Source organism: Theropithecus gelada, chromosome 6 (assembly GCF_003255815.1).
Source record: "Theropithecus gelada isolate Dixy chromosome 6, Tgel_1.0, whole genome shotgun sequence".
Lineage (NCBI taxonomy): Eukaryota > Metazoa > Chordata > Mammalia > Primates > Cercopithecidae > Theropithecus > Theropithecus gelada.
In genome coordinates, this window is record NC_037673.1 from 158684378 (window position 1) to 158709115 (window position 24738).

Here is a 24738-nt window from a genome sequence, read left to right on the forward strand (position 1 = left end):
TTAAAGCAAAGTTATTAAATCTCTGCACACTGGAAAACCTTTGTGTTTTGAATATAAATGTAGTTTTTTTTCATGAAAATCATCTTGTCACTAGTGCCTGTACTTTAGATATTTGTGGCTAATGGCTTTTCCCCAAAATTAAAAGTATACTAGAAAAAAAAAAAAACCTAAGATCATTCTAAGTTTATTTGTTCTAGTTTGTTTTCTTCATCTAATCACCTATATGGTATGCTCTAGCATACGACTAAATCTAAGATTTTTGTAAGATTATAAAATTTGGGGTATCTTTACTTATAACATAGTTCAACCATCACTGGAAGCTCATATCTCCATATGTGAGCATCATTGAGATTGGGTCTTTAGGGCAGATTAGAGATTCTGTTTTTTCAATGAATGAATGAATGACAATGAATTTGAGGGCTATGGATATGATCCCATCCTCCTATGCACCATGATACCAAAACCCCATTATTAAATATGTTGTCTCTTGAATTCACAGCATTGTATCTTCAGGAATCCCCTAAAAATGCAAATTCCCAAGAAAGGCAATCATTAGACACCTAGTATATTATGCTTTCTATCAGATCAGTCAAAGGGAGGGAATGCAACACAAAAGGTTTGAGCATAGGCATGAAGAAACTGATGATCCAAGGATTTCAGTAACTTAAAGTCACACACTTAGTAAGAACCAGAGTCAGGGTGTGAATCCAGATTTGTTCTGAAAGCCACATGGATGTAGTGAGAGCACAGAGTGCTGCTCAGAGTAAATGGTCTGGCAGGTGCCCTGTGTGAAGTTATGCAGGAAGTAGAAAGCAGCTCTTTGGTCACATGGAACAGAGAGTATCAAGAGACCATTTCCCAGAGAAATGCAAAGCACGCATGATCTATAAGTTCAGTATTTATCATGCTTTTACTTCAAATTATTCAGAAGAAGGGAAACTCCTCTTTTCTTTTACCTGCTGGCCCAATTTCCTGAATACCCTCCCTTTCCTGGAGATCACAGAAGGTGGCTACACGCCAAGCCAAACGTCTCTTCTGCTTAAGTTTTCCCCAGTTCTCTTTTCTGGCTGAGATACAGTGAGGAGGTGTATTGATTTCAGCTCAGATTCTCATCTGGGTCATTCAACCCACATTCCGCAAGTGGCATTCTTTCACTGCTGGAAGCAGAGAGACACTGTCAGTCTCTCCCTGGAGGACAGTTGACTAAGTGTGGTAAGACTGTTTGCTGGCATCCCTTCCATTGTCTGGGTTTGTTTTACGTAACAGCATGCCACAGCTCTTCAAGAACAATGTTGGAAACGGCCCTGGCTTCCCTTCTCCTGACATATAGGAGGGAAACATGAGCATTTGCAAAATGCTGTTGCTTCAAACTCAGCTTTCAGCAGGCAGATAATAAATATTCCTCCGTGCTGAGCTCCTTCCTCTTCTCTCCTCTCCTTCTTCTATCACATGGTTTTCTATGAGAGTGAAGCTCTGATACTGTACTTCGACTTCTTGAGGAGGCAGGATGAAAAGCAAGGGGCTTCAGTTTCATCATTTCTAAGATGGAAGGATTGAAGGAGTTGATATCTAAATGTGCATAATTATGTGGTCATGGTTATCCTATTATTATTTCAGTAGCATGGACCGAAATCTCTGTGCATGTCTTTTAATGGAATGCCATTGTGAGAAATTTTTAAATTAAGAATCAAACAACTAAAATTCTACATCTAGATCTGGTACTAATTATGTGACCATGGGTATATAATTTCAACTCTCTGAGTCGCAGTTATAGCTGGATTAGGTGATCCTTGATATTCTTTCCAACTGCAAATAATCTATTATATCCTTTCTTTTTTCCAGTTGGTTTATCTTTTATTTACTTTAAAGTGATAGTATTTTAAAGAAATAATTTTAGAACTAAAAGCACAGGAAGCCTGTTCACATTTTATTAGTTGTTGACCAGCATATTTTCTTAACAATAACAATAGCCAAACTGGCATAGGAAAGCAACAAAGTTTATGAGCAATGTCTATGTCACCAGAATTTTCTTTGCCTTTCTACAGAAGATAAGCTACATGAAATCTTGGTGAATTTGACATTGGGTAAGGTTACAGATTTTACACAAAAGTTGATACATGGAAAACAGGAAAAGGAAGTGTTTATTTTTCTCCTTGTTCAGAACATAAGTCTTAAAACATCACTAAGGGCATCTTTCCTAACATGAAAAAGATTAAAAACAATTACGTTTAACTCAAAGCAACTATTTTCCATTCTATAATTCCTGTAGTTAGCAAACCAGTTTTCACAAACTATTCCTGTTACCTTTTTATCAACAAATTCTATATGTTGTTAAGGAAATGGTTGGAGTAAAAGAGTTATATGGTAATGTGAATAAATTCTACAAATTGTACATCCTATGGAAACTGCATAAAAAGAAAGAGTTTTTGTGGGTTTTTTTTTCCTCACTGCAGGGAAGGCTACAGAGGGCAAGAAAGTGACTATTATTTAAACACCAAAGTAGGCTACAAATTCATTAATGCCATCATCAAATCCTCCTTGAAAAATCTCTCTATATCATTTGGGCTGAGAAGTTGTTTCCTCAATGCTGAGAGAACAGTAGAGCCTTAGCAATAATGTAGCTCTTTACAATTAAGGACTATATTTTTCCCTGATTATTATTTGCAAATTATTAAAGCAGTTACTTCACAAGGCTAGGTTAACTCTGAAGTTTATTCAGGAACTCAAGCATGACAAAGGAGAGGGACAAATATATTAAATATTTTATGCTTAAACTGTAGTTCAGATTTACAACTTATAGTTTAGTTGTAAAAATGTTAAAATGACAGTATTGGTTAAAATATTAAAAGCACCCAGTGTAAACTGAGGGACCTGGCTTCACGTGCAGGTTCTAGGTGTGAGCAGTGACCTATGACAAGCTCCTGTACCTTTCAGGGCTCCTCTTGCTCACTTGAAGAAACTGGTCTAATCTATAAATTCTCTTTCAGCTCTGACACTGCATTATCAAATGCAAAATCTTTTTTTTTTTTTTTTTTTTTTGAGACAAGAGTCTTGCTCTGTCACCCAAGCTGGAGTGCAGTGGCATGATCTCGGCTCACTGCAAGCTCCACCTCCCTGGTTCACGCCATTCTCCTGCCTCAGCCTCCCAAGTAGCTGGGGCTACAGGCGCCCACCACCACGCCCGGCTAATTTTTTGTATTTTTTTTAGTAGAGACGGGGTTTCACCATGTTAGTCAGGATGGTCTCGATCTCCTGACCTCGTGATCTGCCCGCCTCGCCTCCCAAAGTGCTGGGATTACAGGCGTGAGCCACCGCGCCCGGCCATCAAATGCAAACGCTAAATCAGCAATGAAAGCACTGTCACTGAAAACTGTCCATATTGAGGCCAGAGAAAGTTTGAGTTTTGGTGAGCAGAGCGTCGTAGTATTGTTTTTGATGCTGATTAGTCATGGGGTACTACTTGTGAAAATAAAGCAAGTACCAACTCAAAAGAATGAAATTGCAGAGCCTTTGGTAATCCCCTATATTAATCCTATGGTAGCAGAAGCCAGATATAGGGCAGATGCCTACATACTTTGATTCACAGGATTCTTCTCTCAGAGCAGTGGCTCCTAGAAGCCTATTCTGCTCAAGAGTACAACCAAAATCTTCCCTGTGGACAGAAAATGCTTGACACTAACCTCCCCCCAACCCCCGGTTTGTCTTTTATAAAATGAAAGAGACTCAGTGCCTTATATGGCAAACAGATTGAGGCCAGAGTTCATTGTTTGAATACAAAATTAGCTGGGTGTGGTGGCAGGCACCTGTAATTCCAGCTACTAGGGAGGCTGGCGCAAGAGAAGAGCTTGAACCCGGGAGGCAGAGGCTGCAGTGAGCCAAGAGCACGCCACTGCACTCCAACCTGGGTGAGACTCCATCTCAAAAATAAGTAAGTAAATAAATAAATAAATAGGAGTAATTCTTTGGCATGTAAACTAAAAACCAAGACAAACTTGGTTCTGAATTCCAAATATAATCTGAAAATGCATATAGTTATCTGCTTTTTCCAAAGTTGTCATGTTATTTTACTTAGTGACACGATCAAGTCACAACAAAGGATTTTGATGTACGGAGGTAATTATGCTTAACAGTGGAGTAGAGGTAAGATGGCCCTGAAGGAACCCTTTAATCCGCAGAGTTTCATGTAGAGTACAAGGCCTGCTACCCTTTACTAGGCAGCATTCTTATATCATGGTTGAGCTGTTGCCTTCTCATATTTCTATGGCTGTGGTAGAGTCTTGCCAGGGAAAGAAGAAGGATAGATTGTCCTTCTTTCTTGACTTTACAATGCATGATAAAAGATCTTGTTAGAGGTACAGGTATAGAATTTTCAGATTTAAAACAGGAAGACGAAAGAATGAGACTAAGCATGTGATTTCCTGACAGGTACAGAAAAACATAAAAGATTTTTTTTTTTTTGTAAATGCAAACCCAAACAAACAACTGTGATATACAACTAGTTTCTTAAGATTATAAGACCCTATGAGTTATGTGAAAACATTTAAAAAGTGAAAAAAAATGGTAGTAACATTCAATAACATTTGTTAAGCACCCGATCTAAGTCTTTGTGCTAAAACACCATAGGAATCATTTATTTAATCTATTCAACAAATCTATGAGGTACAGATGATAATTTTTTCCTTTTTCATCTGTGAAAAAAACAGACCAGACAAGTAAGGTAACATTTCTTGCTCAACATTATAAAGCAAATAAAGGTCAAATTAAGAAATAACAGGGTTTTTTAAAATTTTTCATCAAATGTTGTATTCCTTAATTTTTCAAAAATAAATTTTAGAACTTCCATTGTTAGAATTTGACATATATATTATGTATGTAAATTTAAATAACACTATGAATTTTTAAATATCAAAATTAAATTTAACATTTACATAGAGTTTTCACTGATCTATTGTGTAATTGAATTTGTTATAATTTATAGGGAAGAGAAAGAGAATTAGAGAAGAGATGGGGTTCACCCAAGATCACACAAGGTCACATGTAGGCAGGAATTAGAAGCCAGGTCTGCTGACTTTGAATCCAGTGCTTTGCCCACCAACACAGAAATTTTCCTTATTCAGAGAAGTTGAGCTTTTTTGAATCAACTCTATATAGTATGTTAAAATGTACAGAGGTTTTAAAATATATATTGGCAATGATTTTTAACAGATATCTTAAAAATATCCTTGAATTTCACAAAATGAAAAACTTCCTGGGTGAAAGAATTCCATGGGGGCAGGGGTGTGGTAGTTTAAAATTGAGTGCTTGGAAATAAAGAGCAAGTAAGGTCAAGTTTTTAATCCTATAATTTTGCAGAGTATCCCCAGGAGTGATTTGACATCTTGGGGAACATTTTGTGATTTGACCTTTTGCAACCACTGCCTGCAGTTGCCTGAATTTGAACAATTTTTTTTTGTTTGTTTCTTTTCTAGCTGCTTTCAAAGCCATTTTAGAAAGCTCGGTATTCTGATAACATTAGGTTTCTCTACCTCTGTGGAACCTTTTCTTTAAGAAAATGTCAGTGCCTGGGTTACATTAATCAAGTCCAGCTTCAAATGCAAAGTTACCCAGACTCATCTAAAAGGTGAAAATGACAAGAAAGATAAAGCGTTACTACTAATACGCTTATTTCTCCAAAAGAGGTTTCTGGGTTTGGGGTTATATTTATTAATAACATCTCTCTCTTTATCTCTTGATTTTGATCCATTGGTGAGATAGAGTTGTAAATTGAAGAGATAGGATTCAAATATCATCTCGATTGCAGGTAGCCTTGGTTTGTAGGATTCGTTTTTATTTACAGCTGGGATTCTTACTTTTTCTCCTCCAAGGCTAATATTTGGTATTAACCAACTCAAGAGAGATGTGGGTGTGGGAGACCATACACTTGCTTGGAATAGCTGGATGACACTCACTGAGTCTCCATAGTAGGCACGGAGAGAGACCACGAGGTCATCATCTAAACAGTAATCCACGCCTTGATTCAAGAGAGCTTATCAAATGAAGGACAAAAGCAAGGAATTATGAGATCCATTCAGTAAGAAAACACCTAAGTGGTGAAGTGTCTTAATTTCACCAATTAGATAACCAAAATGAGTAAAGTGAGAGGAGAAACAGTGGAATCTTTTCTTTCCAATACTTCTAAAAGGGCGTATATTTCTTTTCACAGGTCAGGAAAAAATGAAGGAAGACAAAGGACATTATGACTCCTAAAAAGCAGTGTCCCCCACAGCAAGTCCAGCTGAATATGTGTACTGTAGGCTATAGTGAATGTTTCCTAAAAACCTAGTTTTGTGATAATATAGCTTTAGAAAATGCTAAGTTAAAGGCAAACATCTTCTAGTGCAGAAGCACACATGTGCTAATGTGCATGGTGAACCTCCAGTGGTATGACATGCTGTTCCACAAAAATCAAATGTTCCTGATTGAAGAAGTCATTATTTTTAGCACATTATGAAACCAATGTTCAATAAAAAATATTATTTAGAAACATCACTTTAAGAGTATTCCCGACTATTCTCTTCTTCTTTCTCCTCCACTGTATTCTCTTCCTACTTTCTTCTTTTTTTTTAATATATTAAATTCTGGTAGTTCTCAAACTTTGGTAGGAATATTAAACAAGCAATGAAATAAACTATGAGCTGAAAGAAAGAACAAAAATGTGTAATATTTATAATTATTAAAGAATACAAATTATTGATAAAGATTAAATTTATATAGAATAAATATTTATAAAGACTTTTAGCATGCATACTTTCAAATCCACAAGATAGCATCCATCTAAATATAATCTGAATCCATATGCCATGATTCAAATGTCCCCCAATGTTCATACTGCGCCCCTTCTAAACTTTGCAGCTGTTACCTTATTAGAATTACTGAAAAATAATTGGTAAGCCTTGGATTTAGGGTCAAAACTTGGTGAGATACCTACTCCAATATTAGTAGCTATAAGGAAGTTACCACAAATTTGAAATCTGTGTATATTAGTCAGTGAAATATTTTTAATAGTGAAACATATGTTTTGGGTGGCATTCAGAGTTCTTAGCAGAGCCTTCGGCACCAAGGGGAGGATCAAAAATGGTGGTAATTACACCAACTATTGATTAATTACAACCAGTTATTGCAACAGGTATTGCAAGAACTCTGTGAGGTTGCTATGGAGAATTTTGTCATCTCTATTTTACAAAATAGGAAACTGAGTCTCAGATTGGTTAGTTAACATAACCTCCTAATATCACAAATTAGTTTTTGACCAATTTGGGACAAAAATTTGGTTGTTACTAAAGATACTGTCCTGTTTTTATAAATTTATGGATACCAAGTAATTTTTCAGGAGAACAAGATTCTATCTGGAGAGTAGATGGAAAAAGTGGTTCCCCATGGATAAGGCATCTGTTTTTCAGGATAGACCTGTGGACCAGGCATTTTTCTGTTGAGAATTCTTTGTTCTTCTCACACATCACAAATAGAATTTCTACTCATTTTCTCTGTGAAATGCAGTCTCATCATTTCTATGTCAGAAGGGGAAAATGTAACATATCAACCCCACCTCTGTGGCTCTGGGATTCCAAATCAATTATAATCTCTTACTCAAAGGAGCATATCTAGCACTTACCTAACTATGTATGGTTGAGTAGAAGTAAATGACTGCAACATTACTCAGAATTTATCAGATCTTCACTGATACCTCTGTAGATCCCACTTTCTCTATTAAAGCTAATTTTATCATCAGAGTTAATAGATGCAACTAGACTGTTGTATCTGCTTCTTATTGGCATCTCTCTTCTGAAGTGCTGAAACTATTTCCATTGAATCATGAGAGCTAAGAATGGAATTTGAATTCACATTTTAAAATTTCTCCCGAAATGGGACTTCTGCAGAAGGTAAATTAGATCTGTTAGTGTCACAATCATACTCTATACAAACATTAACTACATATAAAAGAATATTTTGTTACCTTCTGACAAAACCTGTTGGTATGTAATTAGTCTGTTTCTCAAAATCTGAGTTGAACAGAAGAGCATAATTTTACTAATGCAAATATGTGAGCGCTAATAATGTATTACTGATTCTAATAGTGTATGACTCTAAGAGTATATTACTGGCTTTCATGGATGCATTAATATTAGTAGAAACAAGATTAAGATTCGCTGCTTTACTATTACTCCTGAAGGCTGAAGGCAGCCTTTTAACAAAGGCTAAAAAAAAAATTACTCAACAGGAAAATTACCTACCAATGTCACAGAAGTTATTTTGCAAATCGACTGTCCTCAAAAAGCTCTATGTACCACTTTATTTATACTCTGTGTTTGAAAGATGACAAAACACTTTCCCTACCATTAGCAAATGTGTTTCTCCCAATAGCCTTAGCAATAAGTTTGTTTATTCCTACTTTAGTGGGAGAAGTTTTTAAACAACTTACCCACATTTCTGTACCTTATTATCATGATCGCATGTGCTTGAATCCTGGGACTAGATCTGCTACTGTGAATTGCCCTGCGTTTATGTAAAACATGTTTTAATATCTAGCTAGATGTTTGCAGGAGTTACAGTTAATTATACTGGGAAATTGCTGTCTCTTTTGATGGATCAAAGTAGCAAATGTATTCATTTGTAGCTGTAGTTTTAGATTTCTGAGCTGGAGTTGTTTTATTTATGTGTATCCCAAGGTGACCATATTTGCTGCATTTTTTGGAATTTGATTTTGGACTCAGACAAATGAATTGCATTACAAAATTCTACATTGGGCTAGGCATCTGTGGTAGCTTTTTTGGAGGGTGAGAAAGAGAACCTCTTGCATAAAGAGAATTTTCTAGTAAAGGAAGGCAGAAAACTGGGATATTAGCAAAGACCTCACTCTGTGAACCTAGAGAAAACCACTACATTTGGAGGCTTTGCAAATACTGAGCTTTCTTTCGTCTAAAGCTATCTGCCAAGAGAAAATTTCTGCTATTGTTGAGTCAGGCGCAGGCTGGTATTCCAGACAAATGAGTTTTCAACTTCCTAAAGCTAGTATGTGCATTATATAAGGTTCAAGAGTAAATGAAGTCTCTGTTTGAGTTTGAGGGCCCCAGTTATCCAAACCAGCTTTCTATATTAACCATGTTCTTGACATTCAACAATTAGTCAGCGTTCCACATTGTTTTTGTTTGTTTTTTGGATTTATTGTCATAGTCCAAACCACTGATTTAGAATGCAGAGGCTGTTTTCTACAGAAGGAGTATGGGTTTATAAGGCAGGAGTCTTCGGCCTGCCACTAGGTAGCTCTGTCTCTTTGGATAAAGCATCCTTCTTTGATGAATGTCAACTGCTTAATCTCTAAGAGAATAGAATTGGTTGGTATAGATTTATTCTAAGACCCTTTCTAACTCTAACTCTCTTTTAAATATTTGGTAAGTTTCTCCTATGTTTATTACGGGTCAGAACAGTGTTCAATCATATTTCATAGATACTCTGCTTTGTCATAACTGACATTATCATACCATCCTATGTGCCAGGAATTGTACCAAGAATGGCATGTATATTCACTCTTTTTATGTTCACAATATTACTGCGAAGTGGATTCCATTATTATTCTTACTTTACAGATAAAGAAGTTGAGACTCAGAGACATAGGAAAGTTGCTTGAAATCGCATAACCAGTTAGTGACACGATTCGAATTTTGAACCCAGTTAATCTCACATTTGCCCTTGCAGTGGACACTGTTGATGCCCCTGCCACCCTATCACCTTCCTTGAACTCACACACCCATCTCTCAGATGTTTAGGAGTTGGCTGCTGACAGCTCACTACTTGCCACTTTTTCTAGAGAAATACCATTGGCCAAGATAAAGCCATCTCAGCTAAGAGACTGAGACCATCCCTCCTCGGCAGCCTGGAGGGAACAAATTACTGCTCTCCTTCTAGGGAAAATGATTCAAAGCAGTTCCCGTTCTTCACTATAGTTCTCCACCCCTGTCCTAGGTGGATATTCAGATGGAGTTTTTAAAGGATAAATTTTAACCAGAAAAATTATGTTAATGCACTTTTTAAAATTATATTTTCCTCAATTGCTATTTTGTTCTTCTTCATGAACTTAATAGATGAAATGAGAACGGCAAAGTTTTTAAACGAAAACACACCTAGTAGTCTTGGCGGACTGTGATGCTTGTGTTTTAGCAGCCAAACCCCTTTGTTCTCTTCTTTCACTAATTGGATCTGGCTGAGAAGCTCAAATCACTGAATAATACTTTACTAAACATAATGCAGCCACTCTGATAAAGTTGATTTCCCTTCTCTCTTTTTTCTTTTCTTGGCAAGCAGTTAAGATTGCTAACAGCTCACTGTGACCTTATATCCATTGACATTAAGTTCAGCAAAAATTTTTCCAGATGCAATAATTTGTAATGTAAAAGTTTAATATCTTAAAAACCCATGTTAATCTCCACCTTGGTCTTAAAGACTTTTGATGTATAGCTCATCTAGAATTTTCTTCTTGTCATTCTGAGCTAAAGCATTTATTTATGTAACAAATAATTGTGGAATTCCCTCTATGTCCCAGGCACCGTGCTAAATGCTCAAAATAAAATAGTGAGCAAAATAGCTAGAGCTGCATCCCTTATAGAGTTCATAAAATATTAATAATCTAGAATATAATTCAGTATTCATCATCATATATTTTTATTGTGATCTTACTGAGCTCTTACTATGATGTCTTACTGAGGACATTTGATGTAATAAGAGCTTCTTTCATGATGAGATACATTAATTTACATTTGAAAAATAAATGGAGTTAATTGAGTAAAGAAAGATGGGATATTAGAGTTGAGGCCAGAGGAGGCAGCAGGTGAAAGAACCCTGTGGGAAAAGGAAGCAGGGTGAGGAAGTCATGTAAAGAACTACAGGAACCCCAGTCAGTGAAGAATCACTATTGAATATGAGACTGAGAATATAGTGAGGGAAAACAAAACAAAACAAAACAAAACAAAACAAAACAACATATGAAGACCTAGAGAACAAGTTAAAGAATTTTATTGTGTCCTGATATCAATGGGCAATTATTGAAGAGTCTGGAAGTATTTATATGTATATGGCATGATCAGAGGGGTAGAGAACATTTCGGAAGTTGAGAGCAACATATTGCAAACAAGGTCAAAATAATGAGAAGTTTCCCCTTGGAAAAGCAGAAAATAAATCACATGGCTGAGCTCAAAGTGGGGAGATTATAAAGCTGGGACGGTTCAGGATGGATCGAAGCAAACCGGGCCAGAATCACATGTTAAGCAGTGTAAATTTCATACTGAGATGCTCAAAGGGAATGACCTGAACAAATACGTATTCTAGAAAAAAAAAAGCTTGGTTTAGCACTGTCCAGCTGAACGTTCCATGATGAAGAAACTGCTCTGTAATCTGGACTGTCCAATACGCTAGTCACTAGCTACATGTAGCTCTTGCACACTTGAAATGTGGCTTGTGCAACTAAGACAGTAAATTTAATTTTTTAAAGTGTGTTTAATATGGCTACTATGTTAGATAGCACAGGTGTAGCTGCATTGTGGAACATGTGTGGGGTGGTGGTGGTGGTGGCATAGGTGGTCAGAAAGTTGGAATGAAGAAAAAGAGTAAAGAGATTATTTAGCGATCTAGGAGAGAGATGATGGCAGGAAGAATAAAGACAGAAAAATCATAGAGGCATGAAATAAAAATATTTAATTTATTTGTCTAGGGCTCAGAGGATACAAATAGAATAATAAGAGAGAAAGACCTAGGTTAAATTTAGATTACAGACAGCCTTGATGCCAGGTTTAGAAGCCTGGTCTTTCTCTGAAGAGGAGCATAGACCTATTTAAGTTTGGTGAAAATAGATTTATTTACTCAGAATTTTCAAAAATGTGCCTGTCAGAAAGTTTAATTGTGGTGTGTAAGATAAATTAGCATGTATCTGTTATATTAGAGCTCTTGTGCCATTATGAAGTGATAATATATTGATATGACTTTCTTGGCCTGACAACTCCTTGATGGCAAAAGCTAGAGCTTAGCTATGTATTTTTTCCCTCTCTTGACCTCACAGGACCTGGTTGGCAGGAGATATTGAAAGTACTCCAGAAGAGTTAATGAGAGAATAAACAACCCCGAGAATGGTGGGCAAGTGATGAATGCAGAAACTGCCTGGGAGTAGCATTTATAGAAGTTAGCAACTGACTAATTTGGAAATCTTTTATACACAATAATGTTCTGGATCACTTAAGCTCAGGGATTGGGATTCTGCCCAAAGATTGGGTATTCTACCTAGACTTCTAGGCACGTGACAAACCATGAGAACATTTTGGTGCCAACTGAGTGGCAATATTTGAAAACTTTTTGTTTCTGTCGTGTTTATCCAAGACATTTAAGAATAAAATATGTTTTTATATACTTCCAGATTATCTTCCTAAAAGTTCACTTCATTGTATATCCCCACCAAGAAAGTGTACCTCTGATCCCTGTCCACATATTTTCAGGACCAAACATTACCAAAGAATTTATTTTTTCCTCAATCTGCCAGGCTGAAAATGAAATACTATTATTAGATGTTGGATTTCACTGATCCCCTCTGAAGTTGAGTTTTCAAATATTTTGTATTTATAAGTTCTTCATTCATGTTTTAGCTTAGTTAAAAATTTAGTTTTTTTTTCTCCTCAATGACAAATGGGAATTCTTTATGTATTGGTGATATTAGCCTTTGAATTCTTATTTATTTTGGAAATATCTCACCACACTCAAATGTGATGTTTTGCCTTTTAAAACTGGTTATTGCATTCTTTTTCTTTTCTTTTCTTCCTTCTTTTTTTTTTTTTTTTTTTAACAAAGTGTCACTGTCACCCACACTAGAGTGCAGGAGTCTGAGGTGTGGTAGAAGGATGTCCTTCCACCCACTGCAACCTGCAACCTGCAACTTCCACCTCCCAGGCTCAAGGGATCCTCCTACCTTGGTCCCTGGAGTAGCTGGGACTACAGGTGCATGCCACCATGCCTGGCTAATTTTTGTTTTTTTTTTTTTTTGTAGTGATGGGTTTTTACTATGTTGCCCAGGCTGGTATTGAACTCCTGGACTCAAGCAATCCATGTGCCTTGTGCTCCCCAAGTGAGGGGATTACAGGTATGAGCCACGGTGCCCAGATAGCAGTCTTGGTAACACAGAAGTCTTACATTTTACACAGTCAACCCATAACTTTTTTCCTTTATGCCTTTTAAATTTTATGTTATACTTGACAAAGCTTTTTCGACACTAAGATTATATAGATATTCTATAGTTTTCATTCTGTAGTATTTATATTCGCTCATAAATTTGGATCTTTGTTCCATGTTAAATTTATTTTGTGTGTTAGAGTGAGGTACAGATCTAATTTCAGAAAACAATTTTCCCAAATGAAAACTCAATCAACTCTCCTGCATGTCTTTGGTCAAAATCAGCCTCACGGATTTATGCCCCCAATTCAAGTGTTTAATGAGGGATGCTAAGGCTAGATCAAATGCATTGTCCCAGAACATCTCTCTGTCTATCTGGGTTGTAGAAAAAGAATAATCTTATGTCCTTTTAACACACTTAATTTAGAATCAGTTATGAGGCCCCCTATGTCTTAATCTCCACATTACCTAATACACTGCTCTGTGCATAGCAGTGATTAAACATATCTGTGGGCTTTAAAAAGGAGCTAGAGAAAGGAATGTAAAGAAGAGTACAACACTATTTATGCCCTCAAAGTTAACCTAGTAGAATAAGATATACTTTATTCAACTATGTTTTAGTTGAGTAAGAATGGCGAGAGAGGAACAAAATGAAGATACATTTGATACTTCGTTTTTTTACCATCCTGACAAAGCATTTAGGATATTTACAGATAATATATGCAAACCATTCAGCCCAGTGTCTACACATAGTAGGCTTTCATGACTGGCAACTTGAAAATTATTTTCTATTATGTCAGGGGTTTAATAGAGGCAAAGACTTCTCTACCGTGGAATCTTCAAGTTTTTAAGATGAGATAGTTTCATGTAGAAAATAAGAACCTAAACACTCCACTAAATATTAAATTTTAAAACTATCGTATGGTTATTTACCACTACAGCTTTAAAAAAAAACCCTACATTGATACTCTCTTCCTAAAACTAGACATAAGTATTTCACACAAAAAAAGATAAACATTAATGAGTGTTGTTTGAAATTATATGTCTCTGCTCTTCAATCATAGCCTTCATCTATAAACTCTAAATTAAGACCAAAGCAGGAATGAAACTAATACATAAAATACTATAACTTTAATGTCATATGTTAGGATAAATCAATAGGAGGAATAAATCTGAAGTGGCAGAAATAACCACCTTTGACTTGCTTGGCATTTAAACCTTTCGGGCATGGGGAATCACTGATGCGGTACTTTAAGGGGATTTCATTTTATAGGCCCTTTAGCCCAAGAGGTTTTAGGAATACAGAAAGCGACGAAGCCTTGGAGATATGACAGGCATCAGGCTGTCACCGTGAAGCTGCCTGGCTTTTAAATGGCTTGTTCTCAAGTTTGAGTCCATAATCCACTGGTAGAAAAGCTGTAGACTTGCTGGCAATGGTGAGAGATGCTCAGAAGCCATTACCTTATAATAGAAATTGATAGATAAGTGGACGATGGAAGTTTAGACTCTGACCTAAAGGGAAGTGGAGGATTGAATTGAGGTAATTATCTTGTTAACTTTGGACAAAATTAAAGTTCACCGTTAAAAATGCCAGATCATTAATACCAAAGTGCAGATCCTCATTCACTTACATGATAAGGTGAAAAGAAGTTACTAAAATTGTCTAGCTTTATTTAAAACATTATAATTCACAATTTTTTATTTAAACACATTTAAAATGTGCAGAAAGCTCAAGGACTGAGAAAATAGGAGAAAAGGTACCCCTGAATATTATTATTTAAATGAAAAATCTTCTTTTATTACTTTGCTTTTCCTAACTGGAATAAGAGAGGATGTATTTGCCTTTAGTATTCTGATCAAAGAAATGAGAAAGAAAAAGATGGATGTTAATAGAGGTCATCTCAAATTAAATCTTTTTACTCTTCAATCATAGCCTGTGTCTATTATATTCTAAATTAGGACAAAAGCAAAGACCAAACTAATTTATGAAATTCTATGGCTTTAAATAGCTTATGTTCAATAAATTAACATAGAGAAGCATATGCTGTGGGAAGTAGCTAAAATTTATTATCTTTGATAAAAAATTTCTACCTTCAAGTCTTTAGGCACAGTTGCTAAATAATTGCTACTTATTGATCTCTGGGAGGAAACTGGTGTCCCATTGGAAGCCGAATTCCCTGATCAGTGCTAGCTCATGATCACTACATCAACCAGGTCTGACTTAAACAAGTAACTGTATGACAGTCTACCAAAAGGCAGTGTTAAGAGGCATTCAAAACCCCACTTAGGAAACAGTGCAACGTTAGGCGACAGTCTACTCCCTCAAAGAGCATCCAGTAAAGGTCTTTCTATTTCAGCAGCTTTGCGGAGTATGGGGTAAAGCTTGAGAGTGGGAAATAAAAACTAGACTGAGTAGTAGTAACTCACTCCTCTAAGTCAATCTTCTCTGCATGAGGCTTCTAGGGCACCTTATTTTCAAATCAGATTAAATCAGGCATGTAAGTAGGGAAACGTAGGCACAAAGCCAACTAATCAAGCTAAAAGATATGATTTGAATTTAATTATCTATGCATTTTAGAGCAAAATATAATTTAGCAAAGGAAAAAAAAGCAACATTTGAAAAGCTATCTCATTTATTCATCCCACATTGTGAGTGCAGATACAATATTTGAAACTGATATTCTCTAAGAGTATTTTAAAAAGGTGTAGTAACTGGGATGTGTTTCTGTAGTATATTTTCTGATTTTAAAAATTAAAATGCTTTAAAATTTTACTTGGGATAATTCAAAATGAACGACATGGAATTTTAACAGCAATTTATGCATCATGATTTTAAAAAGTCAGAGACTTCAAACTGTGTCACAATAAATTGTTCTCATGCACGGCTACATGGTTATTCCTTTATTCTTTTAGTAGTTTTTCTAAATATAGTCTCTGGATTATTTACATAAATTTTGCTTTTTTTTTTTTTTTTTTTTTTTGAGAAGGAGTCTTGCTCTGTTGCCCAGGCTGGAGTGCAGTGGCACAATCTCAGCTTACTACAATCACCACCTCCCGGGTTCAGGCCATTCTCCTGCCTCAGCCTCCTGAGTAGCTGGGACTACAGGCACACACCACCACGCCTGGCTAATTTTTGTATTTTTAGTAGAGATGGGGTTTCACCTTTTTAGCCAGGATTGTCTCAGTCTCCTGACCTTGTGATCTGCCCACCTCAGCTTCCCAAAGTGATGGGATTACAGGCATGAGCCACTGTGCCAGGCCAAATTTTGCTTTTTAATTCAAATGTTCCATAATGTATCTTCTTGATTTTTAGAGAATTTTATCTGTAGAATTTATAAAGGCATGAATTCATTTGCACAATTACTTGACAAATGTTACTGAATGCCTGTTTGGAGTCATGCAGAATGCTAAGTACTAGCATTTGCAATGGTGGGCTTAAATGGGCACTGTTTGTGGACTCACGCAGATAAAGTCCAGTAGGGGGAAAGATACTGCAAAAATCACCACACAAATGAATGAAGATTTAAAATTTAAAGTAACTGCTATGAAGGAAAACCATATGATTCAATTAACATGTGAAAAAATGTCACATCATAGGAATTTAGTTATAAATTCTGAGTAAAATGTTCATTTATTAGTGTCAAGCACCACGATATTCCTGTCTGGTTTTTATAGATAAAGATTTTGTCCTAAGAAATAAGAGGAAATTGTTACAAAACCTAGAATGAATTGCAGACAAGATATGCACAATGTAGAAATACTGTTCCCTGCCCTCCTCACCAAACGAACATTTTTATAATGTTTGTGAAGTAGGAAGAGAGGACGTCAGAAAGCACAGAAAGAAGAAAATATATCGGTATGCTAAAAATGTTTCCTTCCATCTAGTAGACAAATTGGTTCTAAAAGAGTCAGGATTCAGTTCAGGTTGTGTTTCGTTTTTGTTTTTTAACCCAAGTGGGCAAAAATAGTTTTCAACATACCACTTGTAGAAAACTCTTAATTTAAATGTGTGTGCATGACCATTGAATATATGCTTATTTTAAAATGCTTTCCAGTGATTGATAAAGGGTTGTATGGTGCTATCTTTGTCCTGTTCCAGGAGATTATGTGGTTATGTCTGTCTACTTTGATCTGAGCAGAAGAATGGGATACTTTACCATCCAGACCTATATCCCCTGCACACTCATTGTCGTCCTATCCTGGGTGTCTTTCTGGATCAATAAGGATGCTGTTCCAGCCAGAACATCTTTAGGTGAGACACCTTTGTTTATGTTGCAGTTTCTCAAGATAAGTGGCAAATACAAGTAATTTTTACTTCTATTTCTATGTTGATCTGCTTTCAATTTAGCCTGCAATTGCATAGAAATACCATTAGTTTCATGTTCAAGAGAATTGTCGTTTTTTAAAACAGTGTTTAAGGTTTCCTACTTTTGCAGTTTGGTTCTCCTTAGTTACCTGGATAGCTTTTCTTGAGTAATTTTTCTTAAGAAATTTTAGTTAACTAGTTTTTAAAAACTGTTTTAATATGAACAGATGTGTTTGTTTAGGTCTCTGGGTCATATGGTGAAGCTGCTTGCACCAGCTCGTGAAAGCTGATTGTGTTACTCTCTTTCGAACTTGGTATTCGGTAATGTCACACTGATAATGTGAAATCAGCCAAGGAGGACATATTAAGAACATGGAAACAATAAAAATCAGGGCCTTCTATTTTCTAGAGTTAATTGTTACACATTTACCAGCACGCCATTGACTTTTGGCTATTTGCCACATGAGTAATTATTGGGATAACATTTGAAGTAATTGGCTCTTTACAGAAGAGCCATGGAAAAAAATATTTTTGAGAAAACATATTTACCTGTGAAATTTCGGGGGAGGAAGCGACTCAAGATTATTTGCAATTTGCTCAATCTAATATATATGGTGATCTTTGTCTTGAATTTTCACATCTTTTTCTTCAAATGGGGAAGAAGACTCACACAGACTAAAACAAAGCCCAGCACGTGCAACTTTTTAAAACCTGAACTAAAACTAAAGCTTGTGAGAGGTGAATAAAATTCAACACCTTTCATCAGCTATGTAAAACCTAGAACCACATCTCTTGCTGATAGTCTAAAGAGTCAGTAGGGTGTAATAGCTAGGAAATTGGGTTTTGAAGTCCCACAAATATGGGTTTGACATCCCACATTTAGTATAACATTAGAATGTCATTTAATCTCTAATTCACAATTTCCTCATATATAAAACATGTATAATTTCCTGCATCTAACTTATTGGGTTCTACTAGGGTTAAATAAAGTATTTGATGCAAATTGCACATAACAAAGTAAAGCCTCAGGAATGTTGGCTACTATAATCATTTTCTGACAAAATGGTCTGTACTAAGTTATTAAGCTGAGGGCAGAAGTGATTAGTGGGGGAAAAAAGACATCATTTGCATATCTGTCCTCTTCCAAACCTAATTTAGTTTCCCATCTGTTTCAAAAGAAAGTTATTTTGATTTTTCCTGTTATATGTGGTACTTTGTGTTACAAGTACTTCTCAAAAATTAAAATATCTTGTCTAATGCTACATGCTGAAACAAACCGCAAATATGTTGAGCCTATTACTTTAGGACTCTTACTCGTCACTGTGAATGGATATATACTGCATTACGTGCTTCTATGTCTCTCGCCAGAATGTCAGTCTTGTACATCTCTAGTACAGTGCCTGGAACATGACTGACCTCAAATAATTGTTCAATTAATGTATACACTTATGAATGGATGGAGCAAATACATTGACGTATTCCAATCCACCCACTTCCCAAAAACATTTTAAGGATGAGATTTCCAATCAGTCTCTCCTCTTGAAGCCTGGATTCTTGCTGGCCAAAATCTCTCTCATTACTCTTTGGGTAGCTCATTTAACCCACTCAGTAAATGAGTATTCACTGGCAAAGGGTTATGGTGGAAGAAAGGATCAAAGTGAGTGAGTTTTGGAATGAGCGAGAGGCCCTTGAGCAAACAGCAGACAGGTACTTCTATTTGTTTATAATTTGTAAGTCAGGAATGCTCAATATTGTCTCTATGTCTTTTCTATTCTTCACAACACCTGCATGTAGAAGTTGCTGTAATGATCATTATTATCACAATTTTTAGAGCTGAGCTAAGGAAGCAGAGTTGTAGCAAGGTTTGATGACATACACAAAGTCACAACATAAGGAAACAGTAGATCTGCACCTCAGCTGATGGGCCATAGGTTTGCTCTGGGTAGGAGGCCTTGTTGAAGGCCAATTGTAGGTACAGATGAGAAGCGGAGCTTAGCCAGTTTCTCTATTTTAACTTTGCTGTCTCACTTTTCTAGATCAGTGCTCCTTAAATTTAATTGCACATTTAAGTCACTAGAGGACTTTTTGAAGTGCAGATGCCTTAGTTCAACCCCAAGAAATGCTTATCTAATGTGTTTAGAACATGATTTAGGTGTTAGGATTGAAAAACAAGCAAACAAAACATCCCCAGGTGATTCAAATGTGCAGTCACCTTTTATAACCCTGCTCTAGATTTCACTGAGTCCCAGTACTTTTTCCAATGTTTACAATCCAGAGTTAAATGAGATGACCTTAAGCACATGCAGACCTTAAGCTTCTTGCCACAGAACAGTTAAGCCATGTTGTTTGATGAGCAAGATAAATTTATCCACGTGACTCAGAGATAATGGCTGTTTTCTGAGCACAGAGTCCTAGAGTATGGGTAGCCATCATCTTGGAGCATATAAAAGTGAATGTAGTTTGGTTCCTAGGTGGTAGTTGGTGAGGTGTATTTCTGGCGTACTGACAATGAATGAAATGAAAATACCATTTGGTATTTTTCACCCAACTGATTTGAGGTGAGGTAACATCCCTGAAGAGCTTACCTCATGCCAAGAATGGAGGAAGTGGTAAAAGCTATGGATATATTTCATCTACCCCAGGTAAGAGAAGTCTAACTTATTTGCTTATCAAAATGGAAGCGGTCTTATTGTTGGTTGAGGAGCCAATGTAAACCATCCCTACTCTGCCTCTCACTGTTGATGTCACCGCAGTCTCTTTCCTGTGACTCCAGGCAGAGCCCTGAAAATATCCTGAGGAATTTGTTCAAGAGTCTACCTCTACATGGCTGTGATGAATGTCTATGTAGCCTAAATAACATTTTCCCAATTTGCTGGATCAGTATTTAACTTGCATGTCAGAATTTGTTTCTTCCAAATTATCACATGCCACATTTAAAAAAAATTAACTCATCTATAGTACATACTATAAATACTGACATTTTCACTTGTCAAGGGTCAAGTATGGCCTCAGGCCTGATTGTAAAATGAAGGCCACAGTGCCAATTTAGTTTTTCAGTCCTCTGCAAAAATATCAGTTGTGATTAGGTACAATGAGGAACTTACATGAATTAATGCATAGACAACCTAATTAAATGTTTTTTAGTTTAAGAAATAGAACTTTCTTTCGTAAAATAAATACTATCAATACCTAATATTTATTGGGATTTTACTAGGTATTGGTACCTTACACACATTTTTAAATTTAATCTTCACGAGAGACTTATAAGGTTCCCCATCATTATCACCACCACTCCCAGTTTGTAGATGAGGATCTCAAACTTTCCTAAGGTTCTACCATGACAACATGGAAGATGCCAGACCCATAGCACCTCCCCAGTCAGGAATCTACAATAGGTCCCATCTGTCTGGCGTTTCATTCCGCATATTTTTCATGTATTTATGGAGCTAAAATACTGTGGTTCAGAGCACAGTATTTGAAGTCGGGCTGCCTAGGTTTGTATCTCATCTCTACCACTTTCTATCTTGAACAAATTTTTATTCTTCCAGTGCTCAGTGTTTGTTACCTGTAATAATAATAATAATAATACTTACATTATAGAATCATTATGAGGATCTTGTGAGATAATAGAGAGAAAGTGCTTGACACAGTACCTGGCCAAAGGAAAAGAAAGATCAATAAATCTTAACTGCTGTTCTTTGCAATCAAAAATATCTCCCAAAAGTCATAATTATGGATTCCTATTATCAAATGTAGATTGAGCATCTTTGATCTTTCATGTATATACTATGCATTGATTCATTGTTTCACACATTCATTGAACAGACATTTATTGAGTCCCAGCATGATGCTCCACTGCATTAAGACAGATTCTGTTGTTGTAGAGTATACAGACTAGAAAGGGAGAATGGTTATTACATAATCAGTAACCGTATAGAAAAGAGCCGACGGTCTTTATAAACATAGTTCACTTCATCACCTCTTTCCTCTATTAAAGGCTACCCTTCCTCTATTGTTATTTCAACCAACACTAGTCTTTCCACTCTCTGGAATTTCATAACACAGTATGTATTTAGGAAACTTTCATATTAAGTTACACTTAAATGACCTAAGAGAACCACGTGATTCTTGGAAATGTAGCTAAACCCTTCAAAAATGGCTAAAAGACTTGAACAATTAGGAAGATAACAGCAATTTTATTTCCTCTTATCCTTTCTTCAAGAGTGTTTTTGCTTTTCTCAGTTTTCTTCTAGCATATTCTACCAGTTACCTACTTATTAGAGAGTAAAAGCTTTACCTCTTTTCCTGTATGACACTGGTGCTTTTCTCAGTATCTTCCTCTTCTCTTGCCCTCCAAGTCTCTCTACCTCTTACTTTCTCCTTCCTTCCTTCCTTCCTTCCTTCCTTCCTTCCTTCCTTCCTTCCTTCCTTCCTTCCCTCCTTCCCTCCCTCCCTCCCTCCCTCCCTCCCTTCTTTCTTTCTTTCTTTCTTTCTTTCTTTCTTTCTTTCTTTCTTTCTTTCTTCTTTCTTTCTTTCTTTCTTTCTTTCTTTCTTTCTTTCTTTCTTTCTTTCTTTCTTTCTTCTTTCTTTCTTTTTTCACAGAGGCTGGAGTGCAATGCCACGACTTCAGCTTACTGCAATCCCCGCCTCCCAGGTTCAAGTGATTCTCCTGCCTCAGCCTCCCGAGTAGCTGGGATTGTAGGCACCCACCACCACGCCCAGATAATTTTTTGTATTTTTAGTAAAGACGAGGTTTCACCATGTTGGCCAGGCTCGTCTCGAACTCTTGACCTCATGATCCACCCACTTCGACCTCTCAAAGTACTGGAATTTCAGGTGTGAGCCATCATGCCTGGCCCGACCTGTTTCTTTTGAAGTTTCCGTAGCACTTCCGTTTGACGCAGGAGAATCTGACTGTCCTCTAGAAGTCTCTTGGTTGGCAGTAATAGTCATGATTGCACATCATTAAATGATGCAAACGTTATTTTCCTTTCTGTCCCCCATAAGAAATATAAATAACAAAACCTGGTAAAGGTGTGGGATTATTGCTTTTAGAGTGCAAAAAGATGCTTCCACTCAGGATTAGAAATACTGAACTAGAATCGTAGAATGGTAAGCTAGGTGGACCTTCAAAGAGTTAGTACCACAGATGAGAAAACTGAGGCCTAGAGTGTTAAGATGACTTAAGTTCCTATAGCAAGAGCTAGAACCTATTTGAATATTGAATCCATGTTGCCTTTAGTATAAATAACACAACTTTTACATAGGAGATCTCCTCATCCTTCTCTGGTTGATAAATATAGGTTGTCTTGACATTGTTCCCTGTCACTAAACAATCACGGAGAGGACAGGTTTGGATAGGTGCTGTTGTATAATTAGTAAAGTAAGAGCTTTGAAATCAGATATGTAATTTCTGTGTTCAATTCTGTCTGCTACTTACCAACTATTGGATGAGGTACTGGTTCTTTAGTCTTGTTCTTCTGATCTACACATTCAGAATGAAAATACCTGCTATGAAGATTCAAAGGAACAATGTATACGAAGTGCTTATCATTGCGCTTGTCAGAAGGAAGTTTGCAGTAAATATTACTTATTATGTTACTTCTGAGATACTTATTTGAATCCTATAATAATCTAAAAAGAATCCGTCAATCAGAGCATGCCACTTACACATAACCCACCTCCTCTATTTAACATCTTTGAATAATTTCTCCTTGCACTTGGAACAAAGTGTAAACTGTCTGCATGTGCCACATTTTATAGCTTCCTTTTTACCAAAATAATCTTAAGCCCCTTGTCCCTCCCCAGGTGCCAGGTCTTCTAAAAATTTAAAAAACAGACAAGATTTCTCTTTCTCAGAACCCTCCCTTAATCAAATAATAATCAAAAGGTTAGTTTCTTCTTACATTTTAAGCTTTACTTTAAACATCAACTCCTCAAAAAGGTCTTCTCGGAGCCTTCTATCTAACTAGATTCTCACCATCCCTGTATTCTCTATGGCACATACCATAATGTGACATTATACTTTTCTTTGCTGACATGATTCACAGTATATCTCTCTCACTAAAATATAAGTTACATAAAGGTCAGACCAAATCTATTCATCAGTGTTTGTCATTTTAACTGATACATAGTAGACAGGCAATAAATATTTGTAAATAGAGTGAATTAATTCCACTTATACCTTCTTTCCCATTGTTGAAACTGCCCATCAGAAGTCATGAAACAAGTGTAGTTTCACAAGTGACTCAGTTACCCAGCTTGCTTATGCAATCACATGACCTGATTTATTGTACCTCTCTTCAGGTATCACCACTGTCCTGACAATGACCACCCTCAGCACCATTGCCCGGAAATCGCTCCCCAAGGTCTCCTATGTCACAGCGATGGATCTCTTTGTATCTGTTTGTTTCATCTTTGTCTTCTCTGCTTTGGTGGAGTATGGCACCTTGCATTATTTTGTCAGCAACCGGAAACCAAGCAAGGACAAAGATAAAAAGAAGAAAAATCCTGTATGTATCATTTCCCATTGGGACCATTGAAATTTTTATGATTTTGGTTTAGTTTGTTTTCATTAGCCTATCTGCAGGCTAAGGCTCAGCAACTGGGGCTCCAAGATGAAAACAGAATGTATGAGTTTGGCCAGGCCATAATGATTCATTTATGGTCATTAGTTACTTGAGGGAGACTCAAGTCTGTTTCTATTTTTCTCTCTCTGTCAGAATTTTTATGCAAATATAGTTACCTGCTCTCTTTATTTTGTGGAGATTAAAGCCATTGTTGAGAAATGCAACCTTCTTCTAGTTGCTATTATTCCAGGTTTCACTGATTTTTTGAGATCGGGTGTCGCTCTGTCGCCCAGGCTGGAATGCAGTGGCAGGATCTCGGCTTACTGCAACCTCTGCCTCCTGGGTTCAAGCAATTCTCCTGCCTCAGCTTCCCGAGTATCTGGGACTATAGGCGCACGCCACCACGCCTAGCTAATTTTTATATTTTTAGTAGAGACAGGATTTCACCATATTGGTCAGGCTGGTCTGTAACTCCTGACCTCAGGTGATCCACCTGCCTCAGCCCCGCAAAGTGCTGGGATTAGAGGCGTGAGCCACTGTGCCTGGCCACGATAATATTATTAAATTACTGATGTTTTAAATTAAAACTTCCATCTAAGGCATTCCACTAGGAAGCTATAAGGTCCTTGAAGTTTCAAGGGTGACTATATTTTTGCAAATGATTTAGTGTGTGTGTGGAGG

The 24738-nt window shown here is 36.6% G+C and overlaps 1 protein-coding gene across 4 annotated transcripts in view; it reads left to right on the forward strand.

The window, feature by feature from the left end:
- Positions 1-24738, forward strand: part of GABRG2 (gamma-aminobutyric acid type A receptor gamma2 subunit) — an 89900-nt gene that overhangs the window by 59684 nt on the left and 5478 nt on the right. For all 4 annotated transcript variants that reach the window (XM_025388541.1, XM_025388539.1, XM_025388542.1 and 1 more), the window contains 2 exons: positions 17282-17434; positions 23795-24000. In XM_025388541.1, coding sequence (XP_025244326.1) covers positions 17282-17434; positions 23795-24000 — 359 coding nt within the window. The remainder of the gene's footprint in view (positions 1-17281; positions 17435-23794; positions 24001-24738) is intronic.